At 44.7% G+C, this 18,194-nt stretch overlaps 1 protein-coding gene across 1 annotated transcript in view; it reads right to left on the bottom strand.

Moving 5' to 3' along the window:
- The window catches only part of LOC124594901 (spermatogenesis-associated protein 20), a 295,620-nt gene that overhangs the window by 44,066 nt on the left and 233,360 nt on the right, over positions 1-18,194 (bottom strand). Inside the window, exon 11 of the mRNA XM_047133376.1 lies at positions 17,928-18,127. Within this exon, the coding sequence (XP_046989332.1) occupies positions 17,928-18,127 (200 nt within the window). The remainder of the gene's footprint in view (positions 1-17,927; positions 18,128-18,194) is intronic.

The raw sequence follows: 18,194 nt of genomic DNA, 5'->3' as shown, positions 1-18,194 counted from the left end.
GACGTCATTGCGGTGGAGTGAGGAATACGTACAAGTCGGTTGCATGGAATCAGTGGGGTAAGATGGGTCGGCGTGGAGGCATGAATAATGGCATAAAGGAACAATTGTTTTAACGTGTCCATGACCACACCGTAAAAGCAGTTCCACGCCCTGTCAGTATATTAAAAGCGACTGTTCAACGTGACTACAACGAATGGAGTATCGCTCGAAGAACAATGGTCCTAAAAAGGTCATAAATGATACGGACCCTCGACGACTGTCACCCCCTTTTCAATGAAACGTGTTTCAAACCCGACAGCAGTTATTGCTGTCAGTGAATGCAGATCGATGACAGCCTGTTTCCGAACGAACATTTTGATGTGAACTGTATGAATGGACATTTGGAATCGGGTTCGTCCCAAAACGCCATTTCTCACAGCTGCATTTCTTAAAAGCGGCAAAGAATGCAGAAACGGGAACTATGTGGAGGGTTTAGTTCACGCCGAAGGTAGTTCTGTGATGTTCTGATGATTGTTTTCGTATCGTGACTTGGGCAGAACCGTTCAGGATACCGTGAACACAAAACAGGACGTTTATTTTAACGAGCGTTGCCCGTCTTCTACATCTTTATTGTGAGTATGCTGTGGTCACTTCCGTCGTCCAAGATGACTGCACCCGTTTTCACGGAGCTATACGCAGGCTCTCTAGAATATTTCGACTGGTGTCGCCTAATTATCCGACAATTTGGAACACCATATTACATGCATCAATAGACAACTGCGTAGATTGGTTGCTCTGTGGGATCTAGTCATTAATGGCTGGCGCATACCTGAAGAAACTTGTGGACTCTCTCCCTCGCCGAATTGATGCCATTAACAAGGGAACAGGTTATAGTATACTGTATTAGCGTGATGTCTTCTGGGGGTGACTAATTTTTTGTGCGGTGTGCGTATCGTTGTATTCGTTCAATCCTTGAACTCGAGGAAGAGATTCGCTAATGTTACCTTCTACTGATCGCTGGGAATTAATTATGAGAGGGGTGCCCTCAGTTTTACTTTTCACCTGAAATTCAACTTCTATGGTGAATTTATCAATTTCTTCTGAGGCTGACACTTCGCCATCGTGAGAAATTAAAAGACACAATTAAGAGGGCCGACTTTTAATGTCTGGGACTCAACAGTGTCAGGTTTGTTATCTGTTGTATAGTAATCTAAATACATCTGCTAGCCAAACCGACAGAAATTGTCCAGCCATATTATTATCTTGCATGGTTTTTTAAGCACTTGAAATTACATGGACTTTACCGAAGAATCAATGACCACATAGGTAGAGGAAGCACTTGAAATTACAAGGACTTTATCGAAGGATCAATGACCGCATAAATAGATTTGTCAAGACTTTTGAGAAATCAATTCTTCATCAAAACAAGGCGTTTTATAGGTGGTTTCTAAGCAATTACTAAAACGTCTACGCCTTTAGTTCAACTGAAATAATACATTTACTTTTATGTTCTGAATAACAGTATCTGTTACACTTGATATGATTTTACCGGTTACATTCATCGAGCATGGTAAAGCAGTTGTGTGGCAGACAACATCCTACATCGACCAACGGTACAAAGCTTTGATATATCGCAGTGTGGCTCGACAGCATAGAAGGTTTCTCTCAAAGCAATGAAACAGCGGTAAACGGTGTCACCGCAGGGTAAAATGGGTAAACGAGCGCTGCAACACAGTAAGAACTGATCCATTATTCCTTAAAGTTCGTAAGCCATCTGCGTCCGGCCAGTTTTCTTTTACCGCGAGTACTCGTGCATTTGATGAGCCTTTGTTGACCCAGCAAATAAATGGTGCTGCTTTCGATTAAGTCTGACCCTACATTTTTGTACCACAATAAAGCTCGTAACAGTAATCAACACATGGCGTCTTGTTACGAGAAAGACACGGTGAAAACGTTACTGGGTAACGTTAGCGCAGGCGCTGACTGAAATGTATAGTAACGGCAGCGAGAGGAGTACATATACCTGTGTCGAAACTCTCTTTACAGAACGGTTACCGCAAAAGGTCGCTATTTCTGGACAGGAAGTGGGCGACTGAGTCAAGGTGGTCACCAGCCGTTTCCGGCGAGACGTAAACAGCAAACACAGAGATGCACTAAACAATTTACCGCAGGCACTGAAGGCGCAGGTTAAAACAGCGGCTCAGGTGAAACGCGGAGGACAGGACAAACAAACAGGAGGAGGGTTGGCGCGTGCGACTTGCTGTGCATAAAGTGTGCGCGCGGCGGCGCGGAGCAGCAAACATGTCTGCCGCCGGTGTACCAGGGTACGGCACCGCGCCGTGCCGTGCCGTGTGCCCTGAAGGCAGGATGCAGCTACGCACTACGCTAGACTCTAGAACACCACTACAGGTTTTGCTCCAGCTGCGTTCTCTTCAGACATGACCTTCAATGAATGGCAACGTCTTTTCACCTCTGCCTGCTTTCAATTAATAACATCTCCAGTAATCCATATGACTTTTCCAGGTTTTGTTTCCCATTTACATCAACGTTTACAAAACCACTGGGAAGAGGCCGGCCGGGGTGGCCAAGCGGTTCTAGGCGCTACAATCTGGAACCGCGCGAGTGCTACGGTCGCAGGTTCGAATCCTGCCTCGGGCATGGATGTGTGTGATGTCCTTAGGTTAGTTAGGTTTAAGTAGTTATAAGTTCTAGGGGACTGATGACCTCAGAAGTTAAGTCCCATAGTGCTCAGAGCCATTTGAACCACTGTGAAGAGCATGGCAGATGGTGCTTCCCACTGTACTGCTTATTAAGTTTTCTCCCTGTTAAAGGGCTCTGAGCACTATGGGACTTAACTACTGAGGTCATCAGTCCCCTAGAACTTAGAACTACTTAAACCTAACTAATCTAAGGACATCACACACATCCATGCCCGAGGCAGGATTCGAACCTGCGACCGTAGCGGTCATGCGGTTCCAAACTGACGCGCTTAGAACCGCACGGCCACACGGCCGGCTTTCTCCCTGTTACATTCACGTATGGAGCCTAAGTGTCTCCATGTGTGCTAAGAGGGTTATCCAAAGAGTAACAGACTTTAGCTCTATCGCGGCAGTGGGTGAGGCTACAGCTGCTATCTTGGTGCCATAGCGTTCCTACATTCAGTACGTGTCCAGCGGCGGTAGTGTGTGTTCTGTGTCCTGCTACCTCGCTTTCTGTGACATGTTAAATTGGCCGCTGCAATAGACAATCCTGCCACTTGTGAGGTGCGTTCTGTTATTAGGTTTTTGTTGGTAAAAAACTGCAAACCAAATGAAATTTATCACGACCTTTATTGTGTGTACGGAAAAGGAATAATGAGTGAAAGCCGACTGAGGTAATGGTTTAATGATTTTAAAAATGGTCGTACGAGGGTGCACGATGAGGACTTCAGTGGTAGGCCTAGCCTTGTGACTGACGAATTGGTGGTGAAAATCATCGACAAAATTACTAAAAATCGTCGTTTAGCGATTATGGAACTTTCGCAGCCACCACCTCTTCCCAGTAATGAAGATATGGCTCGCTACACAACGCTTTGGTATTGACGCCCGTCTGCATGCCGGTATACACAAGTGGATACATCGCAGGCGGCAGATTCCTACAGAGACGGCATTGAAAAACTTGTGCCACGATATGATATGTGCCTCAGTTTGAATCGTGATTATGTAGAAAAATAGCTTAAGAGTGTACCTTTAAAATGTATATGGCAAAATTTAGTTTTTTTCCACATTTTTAATTTTTTTTATTTCTAAATGTCTGTTACTTTCTGGGTAGCCCTCGTATAATTATCCTAGTCCTGTTTTCATGATCCCCACGGAAGAGCACATACGTATTATATTCCTGGATTCCTCACTTATAGTTGCTTCTTGAAACTTAGTAAGTAGGCATTCGTCGCCTAGTTTGCATCTATCTTCAAGCGTCTGCAAGTTTAGGTTTTTCTGCATATCGGTGATGTTCTCCCTGGGGTCAAACAAATCTATAAATAAAGCTACCCCTTTTATTTCTAATTGGTTTGGGTCCTACACACTTGAATAATTCCGTACAAATTTCTGAACACTCACTGATTCCACTGGGACTCACTGTCGTCATTGAATAACTACGATTTCTTCCGTATTGTGAAATTCACAATGGTGTATTTTTAAACATTCAAAGCAAATTACCAATCTTTGTACCACTTTGAAATTTTATCAAATTTTGTTTGAATACTTGTGCAGTATTTTTCAGCTAGTAATTCATTACAGGTAATTGCATATCTGAGAACAGTTTGAGGTTACTACTAGTAAGGTCAGCCGCATCTTTAGTATACAAAATGAACAAATACGGTTCCAACAGTACAGTACTGTTTAGGCGGGTAGACGGCGAGCAAGTTTGTGAGGAGGATAAAGTTAGGTCGTGGTTCAATAGCCGCATTATAAAACTGTTACTAAGGCAACAGGAGCTTCATTACAGATGTAAACGAAAGCAAAACCTACTGAACGAAAGCAAAGAGTGCCTGCCTACCGCGACATTGGATGCGTCGTGGTGGCGTTACGGGCGCGTGAAGCGGTAATTAATCTATGCAAGAGGAGCAGACACGGACGGAGGATCACCGTAGTGAACATATGGGCTGCAAATAGGGAAATCCATTGAGATAAGCGACTTTGACAAAGGGCAGGTTATTATTAAGCAGAGCCTGTGAGGGAATATCTGGAAAGCGGCGAAGCTGGTCGAATGTTCACGTGTTACTGCCGTGAGCATCTATGGAAACAGGTATAGGAACAGTGAAACTACCACTATGTGCTAATCCGTTGGACGTCCACGACTCTTCACAGAACATTGGGTCCGGAGGCTTGTATGCTCTGTTAAGTATGATAGCTGGTAATCTGTGGCATCTCTGCCGAAGGAGCATAATGCTGGTGCCCACACAGATGTTTTGTAGCAAACCGATCATCCTACTTTGTTGAAGCTGGAGCTCCGTAGCAGACCACCCCTACGTTTTCACATGTTGACCCAACGACATCGGTAGTTAAGATAGCTGTGGACACGGGGCCACCGCAAATGGAAATTTGTGGTCTTATGAGACCAAACATCAGGGGTCATCGGTCCCTAAGGCTACACACTACTTAATCTAACTTAAACTAACTTACACGCCCATGCCCGAGGGAGGACTCGAACCTCTGGCAGGGGGAGCCGCACAGACCGTGCAAGGCGCCCTAGACCGCGCGGCTACCCCGCGCGGCTGGGGCCATCGGGATTCGACCATCGATCAGTGGAAACGTGTTGGCTCTTCGGGTGAATCACATTTCTGTCGCACTAGGTCGTTGGTCGTCTGCACAAACGCCGTCATCGAGGTGAACGGCGGCTCGAAACGTGCAGCGCGGCACGGTCTCAGGCTAGCGGGAGCAGTGTTATGTTATGGGAGACATTCTCCTGCGCTTACATGGGACATGGGGTAGTAATCGAGGGCACGCTGACAGCTGCGAACCACCTGCATCCTTTCATGACTGATGTATTCCCCAACGGCGATGTCATCTTTCAGCAGTATAATTGTCCGTGTCTTGCAGCCAGAACCGTGCTACAGTGGTTTGAGAAGCATTATATTCAACTCACGTTGATGTCTCGGCGACCAAATTCCCCTAATTTACGTCCAATAGAACCCATCTAGGTAGATATCGGGCGTTAACGCCGCATGCGCAAATCAGCGACCCGTTATTTATGCGAATTACAAGATCTGTGCGTAGACATCTAATGCCACATACCTCCACAACCTACCAAGAAACGGGAAGACCCCTGATGCGCAGAACCAGTGATATATTTCGTTCCAACGATGGACAAACAAGGTATTAAGCAGGCAGTCATAATGTTTTGGCTCATCAGTGTACATACATGTATTGGTGGAGAACATCGGAAGCTCGATAAGGCTACATGAGGATGTTTATGTACAAACTGAAGTAACAGCAACAAAAAAATTGCAGCCAGACGCAGAATGATCTGCGGAGGGCCAATGCGTTTCACCGAGAGTCGCAGTTGACATTTTACATAACTCAAATACAATGCTACTGCAAATAAATAACCGAAAGGGTCCATCGATTACGCAACTTTCACTCGCTAATAACGGTAACGAGCGTAAAATACCTAAAACTATGCGTCCAACCATACAAAAGTATTTATAAGAAAAACAGATGCGTGAGTGAGATTCGTTTAACGAATGTCGCTCAAGAAACCGGTAGCTTCGATTGCTGTGTATTTTTTGTTAGTCTGGGACTCCTACCAAGTAGGCTTAACAGAAAAGGTAGAGAAGGTCCAAAGAAGAGCGGTAAGCGCGCTTCGTCAAGGGTTCGTTTCATAAGCGCGGGAGCGCCATGGAGATGCTCACCAAACTCTACAAGCAGAGACTGCAAGACGGGCGCTTTTCATCTCGTGGAGGACACTGTTGAAATTCCAAGAGCACACGTTTCAAGAAGCCACGGAAATATTACTCCGTTTCACATACATCTTGCTAAATTTGATGCCATACGGTGGCTTAGTAACACGCGTTCTTCTGCTGCATCAGTTGCGGATGGTACAAGTAAGGAGTAACTATATTTGGTCCAGAAATGCCCTCCGCCGTACTCGCTGGATGCAAATGTTTATGCTGGGGTTAATTGCGCGGAAGGAACTTCAAAATGTGTCTAAACTTTCGTGAGTAGCTCGCAAACCCATGTCTGAGGTTACACTGAGTCACTATGCGACGTCAGAGTATTTCTGTACTTGCGTTACATATAATTCTATATTCTCTCAAGTGGTTTCAGTAAACCTACCACGTCGAATGGCGTGTCCGTTCATTTGAAAAGGAGTTACTCTCCCAAGTTTGTCCTATCACAGTTTGGCTTGTCATCTCTAAAAACATCGTAGTTGATTGAGCGTTAAACCCTAATCTTACTTCATCGCTTAAGTTCTACAAAAGATAATCACATAGATGTTCAAAGCATTTTAAAGTGCATCACATGTGTCACTAAAAAAGTAAAACAGCCCATCACAATACTACATCTTTCCGGGCGCGTTGAAGAAACAAAATGAAAAAAAAAGTACTAGCCGAGTTCAATTCTAAGAACTGAAAATGCGAAAATGTCACTGGAAACAAAGAGAGATTTGTCAGAAAGAAAGACGAACACTGCCCCAGTTTCTGCGTTTGTCGAAGGGCTTAGCGCTCTTGTCCCCTCCTCGTCCTCCTCCTCCCCCTCCTCCTCCTCCTCCTCTCAGATTATTCACGTTGTTGTACCTCCTGAATTCCAATGAATCCTTTATCAGCAGGTCTTTGACGACCTGATTTTCACATACATAAAATGTTTTAAAGGTTCATATGCTATGCAACATAAAAGAACTAAAAACACACAACTCAATTAAAAATAAAATGTTCCAATGAAAAGAGGTAATAACCCTGCGTAAAAAACAAATTTGTGAGTGAGTGAGTGAGTGAGAGAGAGAGAGAGAGAGAGAGAGAGAGAGAGAGAGAGACTTGTCTCTCAGTTCCGTTCCCGTTGATAAAAACACCGCCAGCCTTGAAAACAAAACATAGCTGTAGAAGATACAAATCTATAGTAATACATGAGTCACTGATAATCTGTTTATTTACAATACTCGTAGGCTCAACGTTGATTTCAATTTAAATAACTTATTGTGTATTATACTACAGTAGTTTAATCACTTTCAGTTTCAAAAAAAAAAATCCAGTACTATGGTCGTAGCAGTTCATACATTTAGCAAGATGACCCAGTACAAACCAATACGTTACATCTACTGAGATGACAAAAGTCAGGGGATAGCAAACTCAAATATACAAATGACGGTAGTATCCCATACCCTAGGTATGAATGGGCAATGCATTGACAGAGCTCTCATTTGTAGCCAGGTAATTCATGTGAAAGGTTCCGACGTCATTATGGCCGCACGACGGAAACGACTCTGAACGTGGAACGGTAGTTTAAGCTAGACGCATGTGACATTCCATTTCGGAAATCGTTAGGGGATTGAATATCTCAGGATCCACAGAGTCAAGAGTCCGAGGAAACCAAATTTCCGGCATTACCTCTCACCGCGGACAACGCAGAGGCCGACTGTCCTCACTTAACGACCGACAGCAGTGGCGTTTGTGAAGAGTTGTCAGTGCTAACAGACAAGCAATACTGCGTGAAAAAACCACAGAAATCAATGTGAGACGTAAGACGAACGTATCCGTTAGGACAGTGCGGGGAAATTTGGCGTTAACGAACTGTGGCAGCAGACGACCGAACAGCGCGACATCGCGTGTAGCGCTTCTCCTTGGCTCGTGACCTTATCAGTTGGACCCTAGACGACTGCAAAACCGTGTCCTGATCAGATGAGTCCCGATTTCTGTCTGTAAGAGCTGATGGCAGGACTCAAACCCCTCAAAGCCATGCACTCGAGCTCTCAACGTGGCACTATGCAAGCAGTTGGTGCGTCCATAATCGTGTGGGCTGTGGGTACATAGAATAGACTGGGACCTCTGATCCAGTTGAACCAATCATTGACTGGAAACGGTCCTGTTCGGCTACTTGGAGACCATTTCCAGCCATTCATAGAGTTCATGTGGCCAAACAATGATGGAATTTGTATGGATCTCAATGCGCGACTGGTTTGAAGAAAATTCTGGACAGTTCGAGCGAATGATTTCTCACCCAGATCACACAACAGGAATTCCATAGAACTTTTATGGGACATACTCTAGACATCAGTTCGTGCACAAAATCCTGCCACTTGTGAGGTGCGTGTTGAGGTGGCAAAAAAACTGCAAACCAATTGAAATTTATCACGAACTTTGTGAATAATGAGTGAAAGGTGAGTGAGGTAATGATTCAGTTATGGAGGGCTATAGAGTCAGCAAGGCTCAATATTTATGCAGCGGACTTCCGACGACTTGCTGAGTCCATGCCACATCGAGCTGCTGCACTATGCCGGGCAAAAGGAGGTCCGACACAGTATTAGGAGCAATCCCCTGACTTTTGTCAGCTCACTGTATAGCCTGTTCGCCAGGCAATACAGAAGCAAACAGCATAGAAATTAGAAATAACATACAGTCAATCTCCAATGCCGTTAAGATCATCCATTTCCTTCCGACTATAAAATAAGCTAACGAAACGTTCACTGCGAGCTTACTACTTTCTGGAAGACTTCACTGTTCGAAACAGACCCAGAAACAACTACAGCAGATCTACAGTGCAGTGACAGGGTACGCAGCGAATTCCATTTATCTTGACCACCTAAAATAATTTTTTGTGCAATAGGAAAAAAAATTACAAGGAATTTTTTAGCTACCAGGAGGACATTAACTAGCATGACTGCTTTTCTTGTAACTTGGTTACTTACGAAGTTCTGAAACCAGTACGTCATTTTTTAAATAGCACCTCTTTTTTTTATCCGGTAATTCACTTTCTCTCCTCAATACCTGTTCTAACACGTTTCACAGCATACCAGTCACATAAACATGACGTCATTAAAAACATAACACAAAGGTGACTTTGACTCTTCTAAATCTGCACACAGTGCAGGTAGCCAGGGTAACTTAACACGTCGCTGGAGGGTGAGCGTATAAAGCTCTGTCTATGTGCCTCTACTTCCAACAACACTGTGTGAACTGCGATGCTGCATACCAATAGTAGTAAACGGACATACTCCAGCGCAGGCCACCGTTTATTTTGCGGAGTTAATGCGAGTGGTTTATTGACAAGTTATCGATAATTCAATTTTTTCCTTCGAGTTCAGTATTAGCGCCCGTGCTCGGTACGCTTCCCATGACCTACATGCCAAATTCAGCTAATTATAGTTAGGCTTGCTCACAGACCATATTCTTCAGAGCGTCGTCTGTGGGAAACCAATAGGATGCATGGGAAGAGAATCACATGCTGTCCACAGCAGCACGTCGGAGGCTCTTGCCTCTCTGGAACCGGCTCTCAGGCTGGTTGGACATGCTTCTCATATCCTACTGCACGTTTTACACTTTCTGAACTTCGGTCCACCTCAGTTCAGCTGCGATGGATCCTCCAGGTGGTTGGTAGCATGGGCGCCGTCCCTAGGTTATTATGTCTGCTGAGTATATTGAGTTTTTACCTGTCAAACCTCATTTAAACAATCCACAGACATCCACATCCTGCAGTATCCTAACAACTTCTTATTACTCGCCTCCCCCCGCACCGATACACTGCAGAGATGCTACGAAAAATACAGGATGTATGTGACTATAGTCTGGATGTTTCTCGTGTTCCCAGTGAGACCAACTGAGGAGATATTTTATTGAGAAGTAGCGGCTCCGTTCACGAAAACTGACAACGGCTGGGAGGGCCGTATGCTGACCACATGCCCTCCGTATCCGCATCCGGTGACGCCATAGGTCTGAGGATGACACGGCGGCCGTCGGAACTGTTGGGCCTTTAAGGCCTGTTCGGACCGTATTTTTTTTTTTTTTTCCCAGTAACAGAATTCCACTTCTTATATAATATTGAGCAAGGGGTGGCAAATGAATCAATTAAAAAGTCGATAAATTGCATCTATTTATCTATATATTAATAGTGTTTTCCCCCAGGCAGTCGAAACCACCGATAGCATGCTTAATTAAAGGACTATCGTATGCTAGGGGGTGGGGGAGGAGTAATTTTCACAATTATCAGTCATTAATTCATAAAATGCAAAAGATGGCATAAATCTGCAGAAGTTCCAGTGACCATCAATATTCAACCCAAGTCACCGGCGGCACGTTGCGATACCTACCCTTCCCATGCACAGAGAACTGGTGCCATCCCAGAACCACCAGCCTGCAGTTTGGGTCGGCCGATCTGATCTGCCCTCCGCAGAAAGCCGTAGCAACATCTGCGTTGCCACCCAGTAAAGTTGGTTACAGGTATCATTCTCTGTCGGATGAACCATACTATTATGCGGCGTCCGAGGAAACGACACTACGGAAGGATGCTCTCTCAGTCTCAGTTCATAGTCGTTCTTGGTAAGCACCACTTCATGACTAGCGGCAGTTGCCATCTTTTTCGCTATGCATGTGTAGGTTTCCACCACGTTGGAAGCAACCATGCTTTTGCCTGAACACTCGCGCTAGAACGCTCGTAGCAAATCCATCCGTGATTAAGATGCAAATACGCGATCTGCACCGTGAGAAATCAGCATTACGGTTTCATCAAAATTAGAGCGGTAAGCTTTGTCGCACTGCCAAGTCTGCGCGCACGAATTGCCTGATTACTCATGGCACATTACTTTCGTTCGTGATTCTAATTCCTGGAGACTCATTTCTGGTTTCGTGATAAATACTCTCTCTAGGGACTAGTTAAGATGTCATTAATTCTTATGTTTTTATATTTCTCTTCACGTAAATTTGGCTTGACCCACAGCAAGCTTGCGAATTACCGTACAGGCCAGATTTGTGGGCTAGCAGATTGCTCCTTTTTTGCAACAGGACTGTTTAGCATTTCTGTTGTCTATCAAGAATATAACTGATTTAATTACAATTGTTTATTACTAGTCTGTAGTCTCCCCTGTTCCCTTCATTAAATCAAGTTATTTATTTCGGCTGTCAAATTCCCTGCTGTAAGAGAAGTTATCCTATAGCTCCACAGTCCAGCAAGCAGAAGGTTCTCAGGCAAAATCATTTCAATCTGGTGGTACGGGAAACGGTGACATATAGAACTCCTCGCTTATATCAATCTGCCAACACACTATCTGCATCTAGAATATGTAAGTGTAAACTCTGATCCTAGACGAAATTGTAAAAAAATAGTCCAAGGTTACGTGCATACATAAATTCTTGTAAAACTGGATGGTTCGTTTGAAAATAAAAAGTTTTGCAGTTGTATGTGCAACTTATAGTTTCTATTTTCATTACTGTAGTAGATCCAGTCTTGTGAATTCGGATGAATCTTTTTGAACCATCCTATATATTTCAGGACAAATGTTCTGTATCCAGTACACAGGGAAAGGCCTACAGTTGTTTGCTTGTTTGTTCTCTCTCTCTCTCTCTCTCTCTCTCTCTCTCTCTCAACAAAATAGACTTATAATTACAGCGTGCCATAATTTATCTGTAAGCAGAGTGTTCAAAAATTCAAAGCCCAAGTTGATTTATATGATGTTAGACAACTAGGTGTCAGAAGTGCATACTCAGTGAGTATGGGGCATCTAAGTCACTGAGCGCGATTGTGACTAAAACAATGTTAAGTATGTTTCATTCTTTTATCGCCCTGACCAATGTTACAATGAAAGTTCAAACTGAACACTAATAACCTCAGCGCAGAACCAGTAATGATGCAGCAGAGCAACCTGTGTTCAATGGAAAATGTGTGGCGTGTTCTGCATGTTATTAACCTCTGCAAGAATTATTTTCATTAATTCCTCTCCTGAGTACAGGGATTATATAGACTTCGTTCTTCATGCAACCCCAGAGACGGAAGTCTGATGGGGTGAGGTCTGGGGATCTGGCAAGACAATGTACAGGACTTCCCTGATCGATCCATCAATCGCCCAAAGTGCGGGTTAATGCTGTATGTACTGGCTCTGCTAAGTGCCTAAGCCTCCCCCCCTCGCCTTATCCTCTGTCTGACACATGTGCTCCACTTTTCGCATTCTGCCTAAAACGGGTCAATCGGGGCCGATCCACTGTCCTGTCATCCGCCGTCAATGCCGTCTTAGACGCAGTATGGAGAGGTATATGGTAAGAAAATCGCTCTCCCGGTCATTATCGGGTTTCTTGACGTTGGAAACGGTACTATAATCGATCGAGTAGCTCCTCAGTTGGCCTCACAAGACTGAGTACAACCCATACCAGTCCCACAAAGGGAAAATCCCTTGCAGTACCAGAAACCGAACCCAGGTCCTCCAAATTGCAGTCACCCACGCTGACCACTGGCTACGGAGAAGGACAATACGGTGGGCACTTCCTCCAGTAATGTTGCTGGAGCTGTTGCAAGAACAGGCTATATATTGTGCATCGAGTTACGGAGGCAACATGTACGGCCCATAAAGTAGTCGCCCACGATAATGTCCAAGTTGTTTACTGTCTACATCTACATCTACATGATTACTCTGCAATTCACATTTAAGTGCTTGGCAGAGGGTTCATCAAATCACAATCATACTATCTCTCTACCATTCCACTCCCGAACAGCGCGCGGGAAAAACGAACACCTAAACCTTTCTGTTCGAGCTCTGATTTCTCTTATTTTATTTTGATGATCACTCCTACCTATGTAGGTTGGGCTCAACAAAATATTTTCTCATTCGGATGAGAAAGTTGGTGACTGAAATTTCGTAAATAGATCTCGTCACGACGAAAAACGTCTTTGCTTTAATGACTTCCATCCCAACTCGCGTATCATATCTGCCACACTCTCTCCCCTATTACGTGATAACACAAAACGAGCTGCCCTTTTTTGCACCCTTTTGATGTCCTCCGTCAATCCCACCTGGTAAGGATCCCACACCGCGCAGCAATATTCTAACAGAGGACGAACGAGTGTAGTGTAAGCTGTCTCTTTAGTGGACTTGTTGCATCTTCTAAGTGTCCTGCCAATGAAACGCAACCTTTGGCTCGCCTTCCCCACAATATTATCTACGTGGTCTTTCCAACTGAAGTTGTACGTAATTTTAACACCCAGGTACTTAGTTGAATTGACAGCCTTGAGAATTGTACTATTTATCGAGTAATCGAATTCCAACGGATTTGTTTTGGAACTCATGTGGATCACCTCACACTTTTCGTTATTTAGCGTCAACTGCCACCTGCCACACCATACAGCAACCTTTTCTAAATCGCTTTGCAACTGATACTGGTCTTCGGATGACCTTACTAGACGGTAAATTACAGCATCATCTGCGAACAACCTAAGAGAACTGCTCAGATTGTCACCCAGGTTATTTATATAGATCAGGAACAGCAGAGGTCCCAGGACGCTTCCCTGGGGAACACCTGATATCACTTCAGTTTTACTCGATGATTTGCCGTCTATTACTACGAACTGCGACCTTCCTGACAGGAAATCACGAATCCAGTCGCACAACTGAGACGATACCCCATAGGCCCGCAGCTTGATTAGAAGTCACTTGTGAGGAACGGCGTCAAAAGCTTTCCGGAAATCTAGAAATACGGAATCAAATTGAGATCCCCTGTCGATAGCGGCCATTACTTCGTGCGAATAAAGAGCTAGCTGCGTTGCACAAGAACGATGTTTTCTGAAACCATGCTGATTACGTATCAGTAGATCGTTCCCTTCAAGGTGATTCATAATGTTTGAATACAGTATATGATCCAAAACCATATTGCAAACCGACGTCAATGATATAGGTCTGTAGTTCGATGGATTACTCCGACTACCCTTCTTAATTGTATCTGGGCTTTCATCTGCCCATACATGCCAGTTATGATAAATGTAAATGCCTTCCACATTACAGCCTCATCCACCAACGTAGCAACTTCAAGACAAGCTGCAGAAACCAGTACACAAAATTGTGGTGGATGATTACTTGGTCCCAGGACCTGTACTCTGGTAGGAGGAAAAGGAGGAACCACCTGTTCACGCAAAACATTTCACACCAAAGTATGATGAACACCGAACACGGTAGCAATTACTCGTGCACTTGCTTCGGTCATGTTTTGAATGCATGATAACATCTCTTCCTCGAATGTAGGTATATTCAAGGTACGATGTCTGCTAGCACTGGGCCTGCACACCATCAAACTGCTGGTACTGTCCTATCGAACGCAGATTGGAGGAAACGTGTGACAATGCCCATATCGTCGTGGAGAGAAACGTCAACGGTACATTCGCTGAGCCCTTTGATCATTGCCTTCAGCTACACCAGCAGCAAAGTGCATGTTTCAGAGTTCTCCCATGTGCAGCGCTCAGAGTTATGTACTGCGACAATCAAGCAGGCACTACAGCAGTACATGTTTTTTAATTGCTCAGCACGAAGTACAGGACGTCCCAACACTTTCGCGTAACGATGCTCGATGATTATACTTTTTGTTTATCTCCTTCGCCAAAAGCGTATTAATGCGTTCTTAGTGCTGGCTTGATATGAGTTTACGACATAAGGATATATAATGAGGTAACAAAATTATTTCATACATTTCAGTAGGAGAACACCGCAGCTGTTTTCGTAAATTATGCTGTAGGAAATACTGCAACCAGCCACAAGTTTTCGTCAAATGATTTTATTATACTATTACTAGTTTTTGACCTAAGATTTCTTGCAAGTTTCACATTTGTATCCTAAAACATATCAGCTTTCTGTAATGAATTGTTTACAAAAAAAATGCATTTGCGTCCTAAAATTTAACAAAATATTTGTGATCCTGCACTAAAAAAATTATGTTATATTTTAGAAAACAAATGTAAAACTTGCAAGAAGTCAACGCTGCCACCTGTCGATGGGCTCAAGCCCGAAACTAGTAAAGGTATTACATAATCATTTCAAGGAAACTTGGGGCTAGCTGCAGTATTTCCAACAGGGTATGAGGTGACAAAAGTAACAGCATAGCGATATGCACATGTATAAAAGGGTAGTGCGTTGACGGAGCTGTCATCTGTGCTCCGGTGATTCATGTGAAAAGGTTTCCGACGTGATTATGGCTGCATTACGAGAATCAACAGGATTTTAACAGGGGTCGTTGGAGCTAGACTCATGGGACATTCCATTTCGGAAATCGTTAGGGAACTGAATATTCCGAGATCCACAGTGTCAAGAGTGTGCCGAGAATTCCGAATTTCAGGCATTACCTCCCATAACGAACAACCACCACCGAGACCAGCAGCGTTTGGGTAGTACAATTGACAGTGATAACAGACAAGCAACACTGTGTGAAATAACTGCAGAAATCAATGTGGGACGTACGACGAACGTATCCGTTATGGCAGTGCGCGAAATTTGGCGTTAATGGGGTCTGGCAACAGAGGCCGACGCAAGTGCCTTTGCTAACAGCACGACATCGCCTGCAGCACCTCTCCTGACCTCGTGACCATACCGGTTGGACCCCAGACTACTGGAAAACCGCGTCCTGGTTAGGTGAGTCCCGTTTTTAGTTTGTACGAGTTGATGTTAGGGTTCCTTCGAGTTTTGCGCAGACCCTACGATGCCATGAACCCACGTTGGTAACAAGGCACCGTGCAAGCTGGTGGTGGCTCCATAATGGTGTAGTCCGTATTTACGTATATGGAATGGACTGGGTCCTCTGGTCCAACCAGACCGATCACTGACTGGAAAAGCTTACGGTTTTTTTTAAATCCTTTATATCCAATCATAATAATTATACAAGAATAGCTCAGCACATTAGTGATTAGTGGGTCTTAATATTCTACAATGTTATTTATAATTGCAGCTACTACATATTAATTTGCAAGACTACAGACAGTATTACTTGGGTTAATGGGCAGACTATTTCTAATTTTAACATTATTTTCTAATAACTACTGGTGATTTTTGTTAACTGCCTGCAGCGTTACATGTGTACCAGTGTTAGTATAAACCTACTTGAGTGCCTGACTCATCGAGCTAAACCCGACGAGCGTGCCCCTGACACAAGGCAGGCAAGGAGTTTATTGTCGCTGCAGGTTTCTAGTCTACTATCCTATTCTATTCTACTAAACTACTAACTAATGTACGTCATATCCGGTGTATGTGTCAAATCCGTGAAATAGATCACCCCTGTCCCCCTAGTCCTGCACGTGGCGGATTCCAACTGTTTAGTTGACCTATCCACGAACAGGCGGTACGGGATCGGAGTGCTGGACGCGATTGGTGATTAGCAACTAGTCACGAAAGTCTCTCAAGAATATTGTCAATACTTTTCGTGATACCTCGTTGGCTAATGTATTCAGTGTTTGAAAAGTCTCTTCTTGTCTCAGTAGGTCGTAAGTATTGTTACTCGGCAGTTGTTGTCGTAGTGCGGCTGCTACATCATCGAAAAGGGGGCACTCGTAAACCACATGGTCAGGAGTACCCTCTGATGCGCCACAGTCACACGCAGGCGACGCCCTCTTCCCAAACCGACATAGATATGTCGGATAGGGGCCATGATCAGTGAGGAAGTGGAACAATCCCCGAGTCGGCTCAAAATATTTCATTCCCATTCTCTCCCTTATATTTGGTAAGAACTGGAAAGTCCTTCTGCCAGTTTCGTCCATCTCCCATAACTCCTGTCATAAACCTTCACCCCTCCTCCTTATCTCACTCTTATCCCTAACAGGTGCTCCCATAATTTCTTCTATTTTTGTGATGTTGTCTTTCTTAGCCCAGTACCATGCGGCCTGCTCTCTTATTTTGATGTCCAAAGAACAGAGCCCCATTATGACTAACAGGGCTCCCCCTGGGGATGTTCTATAAGCCCCCACAGATCTTAGTAACACGTTCCTTTGTACCCTTCTCACTGTCATGGCGGGCACCACCCTCGTGAGCCTGTGTGCCCAGACTCCCGAGCCGTAACCCACTACTGACGTTAATATGCTGTTATGATATAATAAATATAAATATATAAGGTTATGTTTGGCTACTTGGAGTCCATCTGCAGCCATTCATGGAATTCATGTTCTAAAACGATGGAATTTTTAGGGACGATAATGCGCCATGTTCGCGGTTGGTTTGAAGAATATACTAGGTAATTCGAGCGAATGATTTCGTCAAGAGAGCCGGACGTGAATGGCTCAATATTTCAGCAGAGGACTTCCAACCGCTTGTTGAGTCCATGCCACGTCGAGCTGCTGCACTAAGACGGACAAAAGGATGTCCGAGACTATATTAGGAAGTATCCCACGACTTTTGTCACCTCAGTCTATATTCGATGTTGGCTCAGTCGTAATGCGTCGAAGTGTGGGCACGGACTTTTTGAATACTCTGCGTATTAGCTTCAGTGAGGTGAGTAGATGCTGGGACTGGACAGCGTGACTCACCTGCGTGGGCGAGTCGTGGTAGACGGAGAGCGCGACGGCGAGCTGCGGCACGGCGGCGGGCAGCCGCGCCAGCCTGGTGGAGAAGGTGGCCAGCAGGCGGCCGGCGCGCTCGCGCAGCTCCGCTCGCTCCAGCAGCGACGACAGCCGCAGCAGGTTCAGGCACGACACCGAGTTGCCCGACGGCTCCGCGCCGTCCTGGTCTGCAACACGCGCAGCACACGCCGCTCGCTCTATTACTGCGCCTACTGCACTCTCTCTCTCTTACTT

This window comes from Schistocerca americana, chromosome 2 (genome assembly GCF_021461395.2).
Source record: "Schistocerca americana isolate TAMUIC-IGC-003095 chromosome 2, iqSchAmer2.1, whole genome shotgun sequence".
Classification (NCBI taxonomy): Eukaryota; Metazoa; Arthropoda; class Insecta; order Orthoptera; family Acrididae; genus Schistocerca; species Schistocerca americana.
This window is presented reverse-complemented; position numbering and strand designations above follow the sequence as displayed.